General features: G+C 47.5%; 1 protein-coding gene across 15 annotated transcripts in view; it reads right to left on the reverse strand.

Moving 5' to 3' along the window:
- Positions 1–3796: 3796 nt before the first annotated feature.
- The window catches only part of huwe1 (HECT, UBA and WWE domain containing E3 ubiquitin protein ligase 1), a 56777-nt gene continuing 43788 nt past the window's right edge, over positions 3797–16785 (reverse strand). For 14 of the 15 annotated variants that reach the window (XM_048242367.1, XM_048242371.1, XM_048242382.1 and 11 more), the window contains 17 exons: positions 15934–16672; positions 15318–15436; positions 14843–14999; positions 14466–14598; positions 13682–13884; positions 12732–13015; positions 11034–11136; positions 10431–10580; positions 9909–10154; positions 7271–7388; positions 6967–7107; positions 5974–6261; positions 5736–5841; positions 5475–5592; positions 5011–5192; positions 4575–4765; positions 3797–4445 (listed from right to left, as the gene is read on the reverse strand). In XM_048242367.1, the coding sequence (XP_048098324.1) occupies positions 4343–4445; positions 4575–4765; positions 5011–5192; positions 5475–5592; positions 5736–5841; positions 5974–6261; positions 6967–7107; positions 7271–7388; positions 9909–10154; positions 10431–10580; positions 11034–11136; positions 12732–13015; positions 13682–13884; positions 14466–14598; positions 14843–14999; positions 15318–15436; positions 15934–16672 (3381 nt within the window). In that variant the 3' untranslated portion in view covers positions 3797–4342. The remainder of the gene's footprint in view (positions 4446–4574; positions 4766–5010; positions 5193–5474; positions 5593–5735; positions 5842–5973; positions 6262–6966; positions 7108–7270; positions 7389–9908; positions 10155–10430; positions 10581–11033; positions 11137–12731; positions 13016–13681; positions 13885–14465; positions 14599–14842; positions 15000–15317; positions 15437–15933; positions 16673–16785) is intronic. The other variant, XM_048242381.1, reaches the window with a different exon arrangement.

Below are 16785 nucleotides of genomic sequence, written 5' to 3' on the forward strand. Positions count from 1 at the left end.
CTGGACTCGCTCTGTGGGGGAAAATATCCTTTCGCCCACTGCAAACATAGGTTTGTTCTTTCGTTAAGGTGTGTGTATGCACACGCACACACACATGCACATATACAGACACTCGCACTTCAAAAGTCAATTCTCTCAGGCTTGCTTTCAGGAGAGAAGACTAGCAGAGTCAAAGTAGGACACGGCATGACGTTTGTTTGGCTCTCTCGGGGTCGCTGATTAGACGGCGCCGATGCGAGAAGCGGGGCCCCGGAAAAAAAAACTCAGAAAGAAGAGAGGGAGGAAAGGGAGGAGTGGGGAACTGGAGTGAGTGCAGAGAGAATGCTGGAAAAAAATAAAGAGCAAGATTTATTCAGGGCTTTTTGTTTTGGTGTTGCTGCCGATTCATTCTCCTAGGTTATTTATTTGTGTACCAAGTCCTGTAATGATCAATGATATCAGTTGCCCAGGGGGGGCACACAGGAACGCTCAGGCTTTGAACAAACAGGAACATTGTTGATGCTTGTCAGGGCTCTTAAATCACGTGCTGTGTAGCCTACCCGCAGTGCAGGGCCAACTAACTACTAAATGCACACACCACAAACATCAGCCAACATCTGGGTCTCTGGAAAGATGAAACAGGCTTATTAAACAGTTCGTAGCCCTGTCACCGTGAGACAAATTATTTAAGATATTAAACCTAATCTCGTTACTTCTTTTTATGTGGAATTCCTCTGAATCTGACATTTATAGGGGATTTCTGGAGAGACTCCCCTGGCTCTGTTTTGTCATCCATTGTCTCAGGAGAAGCGTTGCTGAAAATAGAGCAAACACCATTGTATTAGCATTCGTGTCTGCCTTTGAAGCTGGATTGATGCTTTCAGGGTTATTTTTGCTTTATATCACTTCCATTTTTTCCCCTCTTCTTGTTTTAAGTGTATGCTGAAGACACACCAAGAAGCATATCTTCAGCATTTTTTTTTCTGAGACCAACACACACACACACAGCAGTGTGAGGCACTGAGATAAGCAATATAAAAATATCTGGGTCTACTCTCAAGGATGTCTCAGCGAAACCCAGCGCCTCTCTTATCAGCTCACTGGCGTGTTACGCAACGCTCCAGATAGGAGGAATAACATCTTCCTTGTCTCTGTGAAGCCACCGGCTCGCTGCGTACAAGGGGTTGTGCCATGATCTTACCGCACTTCATAAGTCATAAGGAAAAATATATTTTCAGAGACGATTAAAGAGCAGAAAAGCAATCACACTAATGAACAGTCCATGTCTCAACTTTCCATCTCTGGACAGCTCAATGGCATGGTCACCCGTTTCCCTTCAGCCATTTTTCTTACTTCCTGTGGAGAGAGCAGTAATATCCTGATTTATGCACTGCACAGTGTATTAAACTAAGAGCATTCTGGCGGCTTCTCAAAATCTGCTACCCACCATTAATGAGCCATTGCCTCATGCATCACCAAAGCAACCCACCACCAATCTCTGCCTTACATCTCAGGATCATTCAGCCCAGCGTTTGATGTGCCTTAATGTTCTTACATTAGAAGAAGCAGCTCTCCAACTCCCAAATTTTCCTCTCCATTTGACTGCAAATGCAAAAATATCTCCCTTGAAGCTTTGCTTAGGCTTTTTGAATAATTAATTATAGTAATCGACTTGTTTATTGACTGAGCACATGAACACAGGAATTTGCATTATTTAGATTAGTGTAATAATTGATGGCCCTTGTAGTTTGCATGTATAGACAAAAGCACATACTGTAAGGCAGGAGGGGTAATAGCTTCTTATATGTATGCTCCTTTAACAGGAAGGAAGCATTTGCTCTGTTAAAGAAAACCATTTAATGGTTACTGGCGATTGATCCTACAGCACTGTACAGCACTTCTCAACCTCAACATCTCCATCTAGTGGAGGAGTAAATACATTAGAGTCACAGAGTTCACAGGTGAATGATCACCTATATATATAGATATGAGATATATATATATATATATATTCTCAACATTAGATTAGCCTGACATATTAATAAGACGTTGGATAAAAGAGGCCTTCCGTGATCAGATTATTCATCAAAATGTTGACACACGGGGACAGAAAGTAGGTTAGTCTTGACTGCAACCAAGCTCCAGACCAGGCGCATTTGCATCTCTTAATGAACATGCCCACCTGTGTCATCGTGCCTTTTCATCGCAAGCAAAACGCCGGGGTTTTAGGGGTTGGGACCATTTTGCAAACATCTTCCAGCGTAGGCAAAATTTCACCGGCCTCATTTAAAATGCAAATCCTCTCCTTTCTGCTCACCGTGCCTCATGTATGACCAATATTTGATGTGAAATTGGCTCTCCGCAGTGCGCTTACGGACAACAGGCTTCTAGCCTACGTTTATTTGATGCACGGCGGGTGCTGCAGCACTCATTAAGAAACACAAGACAAGAAATCGGAGCGCTTTTATCTCCCTATCAGGATTAGCTCGCCTGTGCCACGAGCCCTGGTGATGTTTTTACAGGAGCTCCTGAAACCAACGTTAGCCACCTTAGGTGGAACCAATTCCTGTGAAACCGTGACTGGGCACATAAATGCAGTTAAGATGGAGATGGAGGGGGCTCTGGGGTGGGGGGTGCAGTCCAAAGTGACCCACCCGCCCACACCGCTCCGCCAGCACGTCCTCACCTCACATTAGACTACTCAAAACTCTCCCGAGGCCTTTAGATCAGACACGCCGAGACGCTGTCTGGCCCTCCATCTAGCAGTGAGAGGACCCCAGCTATTGCACATGATAGTGACGGGGATGGTTGGTGTGTGTGTGTGTATTTGATTTTTACTTGTCTTGACAGGCCCAGCAGTGCAACTGTGCCACACCACTGGGGTGCAGTCAGGCTTGAGACGCTGCTGCAAAAGGAGTCTGCATCTGAACCCCACTAATCTCACACACACACACAGGAATACTGCCTCCCAGGTGGCTCTGCATGGGCGCAGTGCTGGAATCTGTGCTTCAAAGAGTTGGTCCTGGAATCGAGGCAGAGACTGAGAGGATGAGGAAGAGCTGCCTGTGTGTGTGTGTGTGTGTGAGATGGTGTTTGACACTGCGGTTGTCACACAGCAGTAAAAGAGCAGTGCAGCATGGGACAAGTGCGTGGGCAGGCGACACTCAGGGACCAGCTAAAGGCGACACTGGAGCTGTCTGGATGGCAGTTAGCTGCTGAGACAAGGCCAGTCACTCTACCCTCCCTCACACAATCAAGACAGACAGCTCAGCAAGCACCACTGCTCAATGCAAAACCAAACACAAACAGGTTTATTCACCTAAAAAAAAAAAGAGGCTTTTGCAATAATGTTAATAACTCTGTGTATATGTACAAATACCAGCTAACTGGACTGGAAAAAAAAGGTTACAAATGATGGATTCTTCCAAGGACGAATGGAAACAACTGTAAAACACACAGTCAACTCGATTTATGCATTTATTTAAGTAGCAATTTATTCTCTGATCTCTTGCGGAGAGGCTGGTTTCAGCGGTTGAATTGACCACCCCCCAATCCCGCCATCAGTCAGAATGCCTGTGGATTTTCCCCTCCCCGAACAGCCCACCCCAACCGTAATCCTTCACTTGTTAACCTTTATCTCTATAGAATCCTTCCCCAAAATACCACAAAAGTTGCCTTAAAAATGTCACCCTTTGAAAAGTCTCTGCATTCTCATCTCTCCTGTTAGGCCTTGAGCCTGTTCCACACCCTCCCCCACACTGAAGATCCCCCGTTCCAAGCTTACCATGAGGTCACAAATTAGCAGAGGACAATCAGCGGTTTTCCCCCAAGTGTTTTATATCCATCCTTTCACACGCACAACCTTCTCTTTTTGTCTTTTTGTCATTTTTTTTTACACAGCCAAAAGGAAAAAAAAGATTAAACATAATAAACTCCCAAACCTTTTGTACAGAGAAAAACTAAATGGAGAAACATCTTTTTTTTTTTTCTTTTCTTCTCCTCATATTAGTCCAAGTATTATCCTCCATTATCGTCTCTCAGGTTTTGCAATTTAATAGGGAAGGGAGACACACATATATACCAAATACAGTTCTGTGTGTCTGTGTGAGGCTCTGTGTGTAGTAGGCAAATGTCAATAAGTCGCTCTGGCTTGCATCATCTCTCCAATGCCATCTGGTTTATATGTATTAGAAACAAATAGATCTTGGCCATGTCTACGATAGTGTGAATATGCATGTGTGTTTTGTCTTAAGTTAACAATATGTGAGTCTAAACCTGTGTGTGTGTCAGTAGATGTGTATGTTGTTTGAGTTTGTGTATATGTGTGTGTTTGTGTGTGTGTGTGTACGTGTAAGGAAAGTCTCTAGGCCAGTCCAAAGCCCTCTGAGCATTCCTGAATGGCCATCAGCAGCATGTGTCTCAGCTTCTCATAGCTCTCATACGCCGGGAGGTCCAGCTGATTAAAGCTGCAACAGACAATGAGAGAGAGGAGGAATGCAGGAGGTGGTGAGTGGCAGGTCAGCATTTCCATACAACTGAAACATGCCACGTGTGCGGACGGCACAACGCTCCTATCGGAGTTGGCAGAAACTTACCAAGTGTGTGCAGAGGGCAGGCGGTCAGTAGAGCGGTCATCGCGGTGGATCTGGAACTTCTGTATGCCGTTCATGCCCTCCAGCGCGGCGAAGCCCTGCAGGGGCACCTTGGACGTGCCCGTGACGAACTGCAGGAATTTGGCCCGGTCCGCTTGGTCAAAGGAGCGCAGGGCACGCCAGAACCACTGGATCTGTGCACAGCAGGGAGGGAAGGCAGACTAAGAGGCAGACTCTGGCTTTATGACTCTGGCTTATCTGCCAAAGATTTCTCATTCATGGTGAGTAAAGAAGGATATCCAACTCAGATCGGGCTTGACCCTTACAAAGTATAAAGTAATGGGTGTACCTGTATGGAGCTTGACCCTAACAAAGTATAAAGTAATGGGTGTACCTGTACAGAGCTTGACCCTAACAAAGCATAAAGTGATGTGTGTACCTGTATGGAGCTGGCCTGGTACTTGTGATACTCGGTGTTGGCCTTCAGGTCGTCAATGTCGATGGTGGGAAGGCCAGAGATGAGCAGCTCCAACTCCTGCTCCGTGAAGATGGAGATGAGCCGCTTGGGAATGATCTCATAGAAACCCTCCAGGAAGGCCGCCAGCTGCTTACGAATGGCACCTACAAAAGGAATAAGAGCAACAACAAAAAAAACTCCATCAGAATGTAGGGTAGATAAACAGTCAGAGCTTTGGTGACTGAGAGACTGATATTCTTTGAGGCTGTTGTTTGACAGCCCGAGGGCAAAGCGGTGAAAGGCATCAAAGCCCCCTGCTTACACACAGCTCTCGTCTGAGGGATTTACTGCGCAGAGGCACTTTCCCTTGACAGAGTGCGCAGGAGAGATGAGAGGAACAGGCTGTGTGTGCGTGTGTGTGTGTGTGTGTGTGTGTGTGTGCTCACCGGTCATCTTCATCTGACACACAAGGTGCACATACTCCTTCTTGTTCTCCTCTGTCACCACGATGTTGGCGCCGTTGGGCTTCAAGTCGCGCACCTCGCACACCCCAAACTCCTGGACCTGTGGAGCCAGAACAGAGGAAGAAGAGTCAGCCGCCAATCTCCTGCCCAGAAACACCTACGCAGGAACCACAAGACAGAGAGGAGTCCAGAGGGGGGAAATGGAAAAAAAAACAAAAAAAAAAAAAAGGCCAAGCATCTCGCCTCTGTGCTGAATGTCAGCTCGTAGCCCAGGGTGGACACGTCATTCTCCAGCAGGTACACCAGCCCCTGGAAGAAGGGGTAGTCTTCACTCTCCATGTCTGTGTACCTGAGAGAGAGAAAGGAGAGAGGGTGTGAGAGAATGAATACAGGAGGTATTCACTAATCAAACACACCCAACGAAACAACGCTAGGAGATACTTCTAGCGTTTCTTGACGGGGCTGTGTTGTGAGGCTGTACCTGACGCTCTTGCCCAGGATGTGCTTGTAGAAGCTGCGCGTGAAATAGCACTCGAGCAGCCGGTTGTCGTAGACCGCCTTGGCCACCACGCGGCCCACGAACTTGAAGTAGCTGAGGTGGTTGGGGTTGCAGTGGGACGAGGGGTTGATGGTGTAGGTGACGCGGTCGCCGGGCGACGTGCGGAACAGCGCGTACATGGGGTTGAACATCTCGCGCGAGATGATCATGTACCACTCCCTCAGTAGCCCACCTGCATCCTGGCCCTCCTCGCCCTCAAACACAATGTAGCTGCACATGGGAGAGAACAGGGAGAGAACAGGGGGAGACAGTGAGCAGTGTGTGTGTGTGTGTGTGTGAGCAGTGTGTGTTTATGTGTGTAGTGTGGGTGTGTTTGTGAGAAACAGGCACATGTTACAGACTAGTGCTTGGGCTGGTTTTAGAGTATATTTTTATGTTGAAAGGGCAGCATGTTTTTGTGTGTTTGCACACGCAGTCACGAGGGGTGGATTATAAAAGGCACACAGTCTGTTCCTGTGTCCTCTGGATTTGTGCCATTGTGTTCTCTGTGGGAATAATGATGAGCTTGTGAGCGTGCGCGTGCGTGCGTGTGTGTGTGTGTGTGTGTGTTTATGTATGTCACTCTCAATCTGTTCTTGACTGCTGAGGCCCGATGGTGTACACCAGTGTGCACGGACTCTGCTCTGTGCAGAAGTCAGAGTGTTGCTGTGCATTTGTGTGTGTGGGCGTGTTTTAATTACTCTGCCGTCTTGCTGTGCGCTGCCTCCCTGAAGCGCTGAGGAAAAACCCCAAAGAGGCGGAATCTGGATGAAGGTGTGTGACTAGGTATGAGCTTTTTTTAGCTACTGAGTGAGACAGAGTGTGTGTGTGTATGTGTGTGTGTGTGAGAGAGTGAGAGAGAGAGTATGTGACGGAGAGTGTGTGAGAGCATGTGAGTGAGTGAGTGTTTGTCCAGACGTTGCTGGGTGAACTCACAGTCTGTTCTTCATGTCCTCTGGGCTCTTGCGGTGCAGCTCTCTGTAGGAGTCCTCAAAGACATGGTCTCTCCTCACATGAACGGCCATGTCCTCCTTCCTCAGGCCCTCGTCCAGACGCTCCAGCTCTTGACGGAAATACCTAGGAGGGTGCACACACACACACACACACACACACACACACACACAATAAGATGTGATGAATAACCATACTGAGGATCAAGAAGACATTCAGGTCCTATTGTGGGAGTATGGAGATATGCAGAAAAACCCAGGGTTAGAAAAAGATGGGGAGGAAGCCTTACTTGCGTTTGACATCAAAGTCTAGTATGCGGATGTAGTCCACCAGCACGGCGAAGGGACCGTCTGCCAGGTGAGTGGTAGACTGGCGCAGGATCTGGTTGAGCACTGTACGATGGGTCTCTGTGGAGAGAGAGGGGGAGAGAGAGAGGGAGAGAGAAAGAGAAAGAGAGAGAAAGAGAGGAACACAGAAAAGAGAGCAAAGGAGGAACAGAAGTAAAAAAAGGTCAATAGAATTCGTTGGCTTTTCCACATAATTCCACTCAGTACAGCGTGAAACAGGATTAACCCAGACTGGCCAGACTAGTGACAGGAGACGGACGCAAAGCAACCAGCGGCTATTCATTTTAAATCAGAGTTGGCGTTTTACAGCAACAAGAGACAAGTAGTCGTTACTCTGCCAGCTAAGCGGAGCCAAAATAGATGAAGTCTATTTTTTGTAAATCCTGAGGGACAGTGTGACTGCCAAACTGAGTGAAGGCAACATGACAAACGTTGCTTGAAACTCAACTTGAGCTAACTCATAGATGGCCGTACTGCTGTTTAAAAGTAATATGTTCAGGATTTGTGTCCTTATATTTTGTAAAAGTTAGCAAGAATTAGGCACTATAAATAGGCACTATTTTTTTTATTATTTATCATTCCTTTTTTTATTCTAATTTTATTACTACTAGTGCAGTGCCCGTTCAGACATGCTATTCCTGTAGAAAACCCGTAGCCCAATTACATGTCTGCAGGTAGACCTGCTTTAAAAATAGGATGGGGGGGGGGGGGGGGGGGGGGGGGGGGGGACATAATTCTAGCTAAGCATTCAATAAGGAATACTGAATATTATATTATAATAAATGTGCAGTGAGCAGAATTTAAGCATGGCTGCATGTGATATTTTTTACAGATCAAAATGACATAAGCTTAACAGCTGTTTTGAGTTAAGGCTCTTAGATAGAGTAGACAAATTATTTTGTGGAATGATGCATCTGAAATTTGCTACGATATAACTCAAAAACAATATCTGGTAGCCTATAAGTGACATCACGCTTTGTCTGCCACTCATTGTATGTAGCCGGTCGAGTGTGGCATTCTGAAACGTCCTTAAATTCGGGACCATTAGCGCACGTTTCAATTTCAGACCTTGCAGTCGGAATTGTCGTTTGTTTATTGATAGTATAAAGTCCTGAGCTATTCGAAGTGTCAGTTTATTGCACATCATGTTTACGTCATTCTGAATAGCCACTGCATACCCGTGTTTGTTGGCGTGTTGTTACAAATATCCGTGGAATCATTTTATGTAAGCATACTGCACACAGGGAGTCTTTATTGTTGAGGTCAGACATGATAATCATCCAAACATCTTGACCCGCGCTGTGCCCTGATTCAGTACTGCCAAAACGTCCCTCTCTGTCTCTGGTCCTGCGCTGTGCTGTGTAAGAGGGGGAGTGGCTACAGTAGAGCGGAGAAAGCCAATGGGTGTTTCTTTTACCGATATATTTTACATTACTTATCCAAACAACATCAAACTTGACACTGCACTTACTTGTGCCCTTATCAAGACACCTGTCAAGTTTAAAAATCAATCGGACTAACAGTCGACAGATATGCGAATAACAGACAGACAGACGCTCCTGTAATTTATAGATAGATTGCTTATTTATCCAAATTCACTCGACTAACTATTTTAATAATGTTTTCTTATTATTGTTATAATTGTTAATTGTTTAATTTCTTAACCTATTCTTATTTCTTTTTCTTCATCTACCACTATTTTACTTAAAGCAATGGTTTGGAGTAATTCCTCTCTAGGGTCCTTTGCACCATGACCCCGAGTCAAACACTTCGGAAAAAAAATATAAAAAACTGGATATATCAAAAAACTTTGATGTAATCGCTTCCTGCCAGGACTTTTACAGGCTTTTTCCCAAATCACTGAAGTAACGTCTATGCAGCGGTAGATAGCAGCAGAGTAGAAGCTATCAAGTGTTTTTGAAATAAACTTTCCAATGCCTCGTTTTATGAGTAAAGAACATAGTTGTACTACTGTAGAAGTTTCGTAACATTCTGGGAATTATTAGTGGGGTAATTCACGAGATACTAAGTTGGTTCCATTAGCGCCTGCAGAAAGTCATTAGTTTCTGACAGCGCTACTCGACCAGGGTTCGACAAAGGGAAAACAGGTTCTGGGAGGGTGTTTGGCTCGGGGTCATGGTGCAAAGGACCCTAGGGTGAAATTACTCTGAACCATCGCTTTAATACTGCTTGCTATTCTCTGATGGTGTAAAGCACACTGCATTGCTTTCGTGTATGAAATGAGTTATATAAATTAACTTGCCTTGCCTTAAATCTAAAAACACTGTTTTTGTGTGTGTATCTGCCAGCCACCTGCTTCACATTAGCATGTTAGCAAGCAACCCATGAAGCACAGCCTTGTTTACAAACTAGTCAGCGATAAGTCACTGGAGCAGTCTTCCTACCACCTGGGTGACTGTAGGGCAAGGGTGAATAAAAAAACATCTATCCATCTTGTAAGTGTATTATGCCAAAGTCCAAATGTGAGTGAGTGAGTGAGTGAGTGAGTGAGAGAGAGAGTGTGTGTGTGTGTGTTAAGAGCAAGGAGGAGACACAGACAGAGGAAAAAATGAGACTCACCAGCGAAGCGCAGGAACTTCTGGGTGTCGGGGGGCAGGTTGGAGGAGATGTGCATAGAGGAGGGCTCTCTGGAGAAGAAGGGGTCCAGGGAGGAGGGCGTGGCGGGGGTGAGGGGAGCCGGCGACAGTGGCGGCGGCTCATCCTTGATGTGGGACAGTTGGCTCTCTCGGGTGTCTCGCACCGGCGGCTTGCTCTCACGCTCCGTTGCATGCACAAGGAAAAAGGCCTCCACCGCTGGCTGTAACACTACACAAGAAAGCAAGAGTGTCACTCACACACACACCTGGACTAGGGGACGCTGGAAGACTGTTCACTGAGAAAAGGGCTCCTTTCAGACTGTTTAAAAAGCAACATTTTCCACACAGAACCTGTGACATCTACCATGACACAAAAGAAAGTCTTCAGAGCTAACTACCATCAAGGCTTGCAACTTAAGTTTCTATCAACAAATCCTTCAACAGTCAACTTTCTTGGGTTCAGTGATGTCCAGCAGCCCTCTCTCCCTCGGCCCCCTGTGCTTACCCAGAACCGCATGCTGGTCGTGCGACTCCTCCAGCTCCTTCAGGCACTCGCCCAGCATGTCCCACAGCTCGTCCAGCAGCAGCTGCTCGCTGAGCAGGGGCAGGTCGGGCAGACGCTCCTCCTGCTCCGCCTGGCTGCTGCCCTCCTCTCCTGCACAACCACACAGCACACATCACTTAGGCAGGGATCACATTGACTAGAGGCAAGCAGCAGATTTCCTATTATTCGCTATGGTTCGGCAGTGGAACAGGTATGAGTGGCAGCATAGCATCAAACAATTTTAGCGTTGAACTTGATTCAACTTTCAAAGCGTAATGCGAGGCTTGCCAATTGTCAGTTTAGGCAATAGAACGTAGACCACTCGGGTAACTTTGGAACAAGATATAACTTATTATGGTCTGGTAAATCTGTATTCTCTCTAGCTTTTAAAATGTTCATTTTTACTTACTCCTCTATGACAGTGAACTAAATATCTTTGGTGTGTGGACAAAACGGGGCATTTGAAGACATAATCTTGAATATGTGGGAGATCAATCAACTATGAAAACAATCAATGGTTACAGCCCTATTCACAACAGTGTCGGGTTGGTTGGTTGTTTTTACCCAGAGGTGCTCCGTCCTGCTCCTGGGGCGAGGGCTGGTCCACATCCATGGGGGAGTCGTCTCGCTGGGCGGACGGGGGCTCAGACGCTGAATGCACCTCAGACTGAGGTCAGGGAAGAAGGGAAGATGACGATTAGACAACATGATAAACCCTGAGGCCATCAGTGAATGTCTGAGTAAGTCTGTATGTGTGTGTGTGTCTGTGTGTGTGAATACACACATGCCCATGTGTTTCTCAGTTTGTGGCAAATGTGTGTGAATTACACAGTGACATTTAAAAAGAGGAGCAGTGCCCATCATATGCACCGTAATTAGGGATTAGTATGCCATGCATCAACACACAGAATATCTGTGGGGGGAGCAGGAAGGGAGCAGAAGCACTGCGCAATGGCAGCCAGCCATAAGAGAGACATACAAACACATACACACACACCCCCACACACACGTGATGGACAGATGGAGAAATGTGATTAAATGAAACAAAAGATAGGATATTCAGAAAAGAGACAGGCAAGCGGTACATTCAACGCTGTGCCTATAAGCCAGATCATGTCACATGTACAGGAGGCAGTCAGCGGAGAGAGTAGAGAGAGAAGCAGGCTGCTCTCTTTAGTGTCTACCACCATGTGACCATGTCAGAGTCTGAGGTGAGTGACAAGCTTAAGAGTGTTAAAAGGTGTCTGAAGGAGCATCACTGCTGAAGTGTGTGAGGTTTGCTGAGGTGTGTGTGTGTGTAATCAGTACACATCTGGGGAGACAGTCAGCTTATTGTCATTACTTAGTGACCTTATTGTCATTACTTAGTGACCTTATTGCCATTACTTATCGGAACTCCCCCTATTACCGTCGGTCCCGTATTTCCACCGTCTTGCGTGTATGTGTCACTTAATATCCATTTCTATACAAACCAAGACAGCGGACTCCTAAAGAAACGCAACCACCCACACCATAGGTGTATCTAAATTAGCTATGTACCAAAAATGACATTTTACCGTGACTCGAAGAGCTGTAAACAATGTTGTAAGGCTGCGTGTACACAACCGCTTGGAGCTCCAGTGGAATTTTAATTTAATGACGAGAATTCTCGGTCTACCCGTTCATGTGCCGTTGAAACGGTGTAAATAGGCGACCCATCAGGCCAGCACTATAACTCCGAGCATGGTAAACAAAATTGGATATTTCAGGCAGTAAATGCTCCCGTTAAGAACCAAACCAGATTTTGTTCAAATCTACACATCTATGGCTACTGAAAAATGTAAGGTTCATTTAGTAAATGTTATTTTGAAGTGTTAAAAAACATCGCTGTTTTAGAATTTCTGAACAATAGTGATGATAATTGGGGGTGTTACGATAGCAATTCACAGGGACACGTGATGGCACTAGAAAAGACGACCTTATTTTTTCAGACAATAGATTTTGTAAGCAGAGCAAAAGTGTGCAATGGATGCATATTAATATGACCATGTTTGTGAGTGTTTAGGATGGGTAATGGAAACATCCTATAAACCGATGTTACAGTTTATAACAACATGTGATCTGTGGCCTGTCATGGCAGCTGCGGATGGAGCTGCATGACGGCACGTGGTGTGGTGTCCTGTCCTGTCCTGTCCAGTCCATCGGGCATGCGCTAAGCGGTGCATGTATGGGGTGAGTAGTGTGAGTAGCAGGCTGGCTGCTGTCAGTGCGGCCCATGCTAACCGTGGCGGTGCTGGCCGTGCCGGGAGGGGGGGCGCTGTGGGCGACAGCGGCTGCCGGGACCGTGGCAGCAGGGGCAGGCGGGGCTGAGGGTCCGGCAGACACAGCAACAGCAGCAGCAGCGGCGGAGGAGGAGGTGGTAGTGGTGGTGGAGGTGGGTGGGGGGGCCTGCTGCAGGCGGCGAGCCCGCTGGCCCTCTCTCACCATCTGAATGATGGCGTCGGCCTCGGCCTCCAGCTGACGCACCGCAGCCTGGATGCTGCTGGCTGAGCCCAGACTGGTGGAGCCTGGGAAGGAGAAAGAAGGAGGAGAAGGAAGGAGGGAGAGGAAGAGAGGGAGGGAGAGAGGCGGTTAGAAAACCACCAGTGACATCCTGTAGATCAGTAACAGTTCTTCCCTGTAATAATTACAGCCACTGGGAATCTAGACCAGTATGTGGCCATCCTACAGGTCCTGGCCATCTGTTTCCCTCAGCAGTGACTCGTGGTTCGACTGCCTCACACTAATTCAAACACTGACTGCATTTTACTGGGCATGCACACTGTGATCACAGCTGTCAGCCCTTTTATGTCAGAAACACATGCTCCCTCTTGTTTTGGAGACATCACCTTCCAGCACGTTGTGGAGGTATTTCTGCACACATGCGTAGTAAACAGCTTGTGAAACTGTTTTATAGTAATAGTAGTCTAATCCTGCCCTGGGCATAAAGCAATTTATCCGCATGATCTGTAGTGCTACAGTCCAATCAATTCTAAGATATTTACATTACACCTGCAAGTGTTTTTTTCCACACTTCAAAAGGTTTCAATATCCAGAGAAAATTGCCTAATTGATTTTTGCAGGAACTGATATTATAAAAAAATAATTGTCATAATAACATTGACACATTGGACCTAGCTACAAGGCTTGTGCAATAATCATTCTTGTTTCATTAAATTATGTGTGTGTCTTACTAAGTCGTCCGGTCTGCTTTGCCTTCTTGTTGGCGCGGCGCGTGTCCTCGCGCAGCTGGATGATGACCTGCAGCACGCGCAGGAAGAACTTCTGTGTGGACGTCTTGGAGGTGAGCGAGCTCATGCAGGGCAGCTGCAGCTCACGGCCACCCAGTGGGCGCTTCTGCGCCGCCACAATCACCACGTTCTCCTGACCGTCAAACCTGCCCGCGAGAGGAATGGGTTTTTAGGAATTCAATCAGCAGTGCTCAAGGTTTCACAACTATGAGTTGATGGGTATTACATTTACTTTTGAACTTCTTGATCTAATGAGTCTGAAACATAACAAAATGTAAAAAACTTGAAAGGGTCTGAAAATATTCCGGATGCACTGTAACAACTTGGTATGGAAATACCAACTCTCCGGATAAAATGGCCTTTTTTTCTCTCTGTAGTGTCATTTGAGTATACTATTAAGTATATAAGTAGTTTATTTTTATGAGTAATTAATTTCAGTTTTATTTGTTTTACATCAGTATCAAATCAGAACACACTTGACATGTCTACACTTCGATGGGAAATCTGAATGGATGAGTCTACAAATATTATTTACCAAAATTACACCACTGGCTGATACCAGAATTGGTAAGGGGAAAAACAGGTTAAATAAACCGATCTGAGCAGATTTCTGACAAAGATTCTTTAGACAGCTGTGGCCACATCCCAGTTGCAACATGACCATATCAATGTCAGAGGCCTGTGTAGTGTGGTCACTACAGAAGTACTTCTCATCCCCCTTCCTCACCTGCTGGTCATCTTGCCCTTGAGGCGGCCGGTGAGGGAGGGGTCTTCGTGTGCTGATTCAGGAGACTGGGCATCGGCCCGGGCTCTCCTCTGCTGCTCCAGATTATACTCCCTCAGCTCTGCCAATAAAGTGCCTGAGGAGAGAGAGAGAGAAAGCAAGAAAGAAAGAAAGAAAGAAAGAGAGAGAGAGAGAAACACCACACAGTTAAAAAGCGGCAGGAAAAAATCTATTCCCACACAAGCTCATCACATTCCTCCATTCATGTCTAATACACACATGTGCAATCTGAGGGCTAACTGAACAATCTGTTTGTAGAGGTTTAGTGGGGTTAACTGACCAATATATTTGTAAAAGTAGTGTTGGTAAGGTTTACTGACCGATCTGTTTGCAGAGAGTGTATCCCAGGTGACGCGCTCCAGTCAACAGCAGGCGGAGGACAGTGTCACGTGTTAGGCCATCCCCTCGGGACAGCTGCAGCAGGATGTTGGCTGCATCCTCCAGACCCTCCTCAGAACACGAGTGAGACGTCAGCACCTGCACGCACACACACACGGTCAGGAGGGGGTTCCTACAGCTGACCACTCAGCTGAGTCAACACTGCTGGGCTCGACTGCTGCAGAGCAGACCACTGGATGAGCGCAGTGTGAGTGTATTGAGCTTTTATTGGGTGTTAAATTAAGTCTTTCTCTTTGTGTGTGTGTGTCTGTGTGTGTGTCTGTCTGTGTGTGTATGTGTGTGTGTGTGTGTGTGTGTGTGTGTGTGTGTGTGCATGTGTGTGTGTGTGTGTGTGCATGTGTGTGTGTGTGTGTGTGTGCATGTGTGTGTGTGTGCGTGTGTGTGTGTGTTACGGACCTCCACAGACAGCTGCAGCTGTTTCTCAGTGAGGCCTGCAGAGGCCAGCTTGGAGTCGGCCTCTGTGCTGCTTGCTGATGCTGCTGCGGCTGCTGCTGCCGCCATCTTCTGCTTCCCTCCTGAAACACAAAGAGCAACTTCATGAGCACGGCTCAGGCTCCTGACTCACCATGGCAACACACACACCTGCACCACCAACAACAATGTGATGCTCATCACCACAACAGATGACCATATCAATGCACTCAACAATTTCACTGCACTCAACAATTTCACTGTGTGTGTGTGTAAAAATGTTTTTTAAAAGGGGCTATGTGGCGTTTTTTTTAAGTTGAGAACATCCAAAAGTGCCCAAGAAATGTGACAGAATGTGATGAAGGAACCGCTTGAACATAACGTCAGAAACACCTACACTCTGTGTTGCCCAGACATCCACTAGAGTAAGCATGCAAAACAACTACAGCTGGGTTGGCTCTTTTGTAATTCCACGTTGTACTACGTAAATATAATACAAGTCAATGCAAGGGTGCAGTGTGCCTACAGAATTCCACATAGCCTCTTTAACAAGCTGGGTCGGTTGTGGTCGTCGTCGTCGTGAGTGGCTGCGCTCGCTTACCTGAAATCGCTATGGTGGTGGTGCTACTGCTGGCGTTGGGTCCAGCTGAGCTGCTGCTGGAGACGGGCGGCTGTGCGGCTGCCGCTCCCGTCCCCGTGACGGCTCCTTGCGTGGCGGCTGCCGGAACAGCTGGGGCCCCTGCCGCAGCGGCTGTAATGGATGCTGAGCCCGTGGCTGTGCCCGCTATTGTGGCCACGGCCGTGGCGGTGGCGCCGGCTGCCATGGTGGCGGGCGTCTGCGGCGTGGGGTGCGCAGCGGGCACCTCGGTGGCCTTGTTGTCGGGCAGCGCTATTGAGATGAGCGAGAGCAGGCGCAGCAGCTTCTCGGTGAGCAGTGAGCTGCGGCGGATGACCGGGTGCGAGAGCATGTTCATCAGCTGACCCAGCGGCGACGCCTCTAGGCTCAGGCCGCCGCCCTCCGCCTCGCCAGCGCCCCCCAGTGGCACAGTCTTCATGGAGGCCTTGCCCTTGCGGCTCACGTTCATATTGTCCAGCTTGACCAGCAGGTCCCAAAAGTCGGTGGAGATACCCAGGGACTGCGCCGTGCCCACCATGCAGGAGGCGGACGAGCCGCCGCCTAGGGAGTTGTGGGCGGCTGCGGAGAGGGGCGAGGATGAAGAGTTGCCCTGGGTACGACAGCTGGAGCTGGAGGCGCTGCCGCACAGGCGGGCGTCCAGGTCTGAGGAGGAGGCGGTGAGCAGGTCCTTACAGCGCTGCTGGGTGAAGTGGCTGGGGAATACCTGCAGACACAAACACACACCGGCTCACACACATGGAACAAGGAGGACAGAAATACACCGCATATTGCAGCACCCACTTCAGCACTGAGGCTGGGAACAATGAGAGTAGGTCA

The sequence above is a fragment of the Alosa alosa genome, chromosome 4, assembly GCF_017589495.1.
Source record: "Alosa alosa isolate M-15738 ecotype Scorff River chromosome 4, AALO_Geno_1.1, whole genome shotgun sequence".
NCBI lineage: Eukaryota > Metazoa > Chordata > Actinopteri > Clupeiformes > Clupeidae > Alosa > Alosa alosa.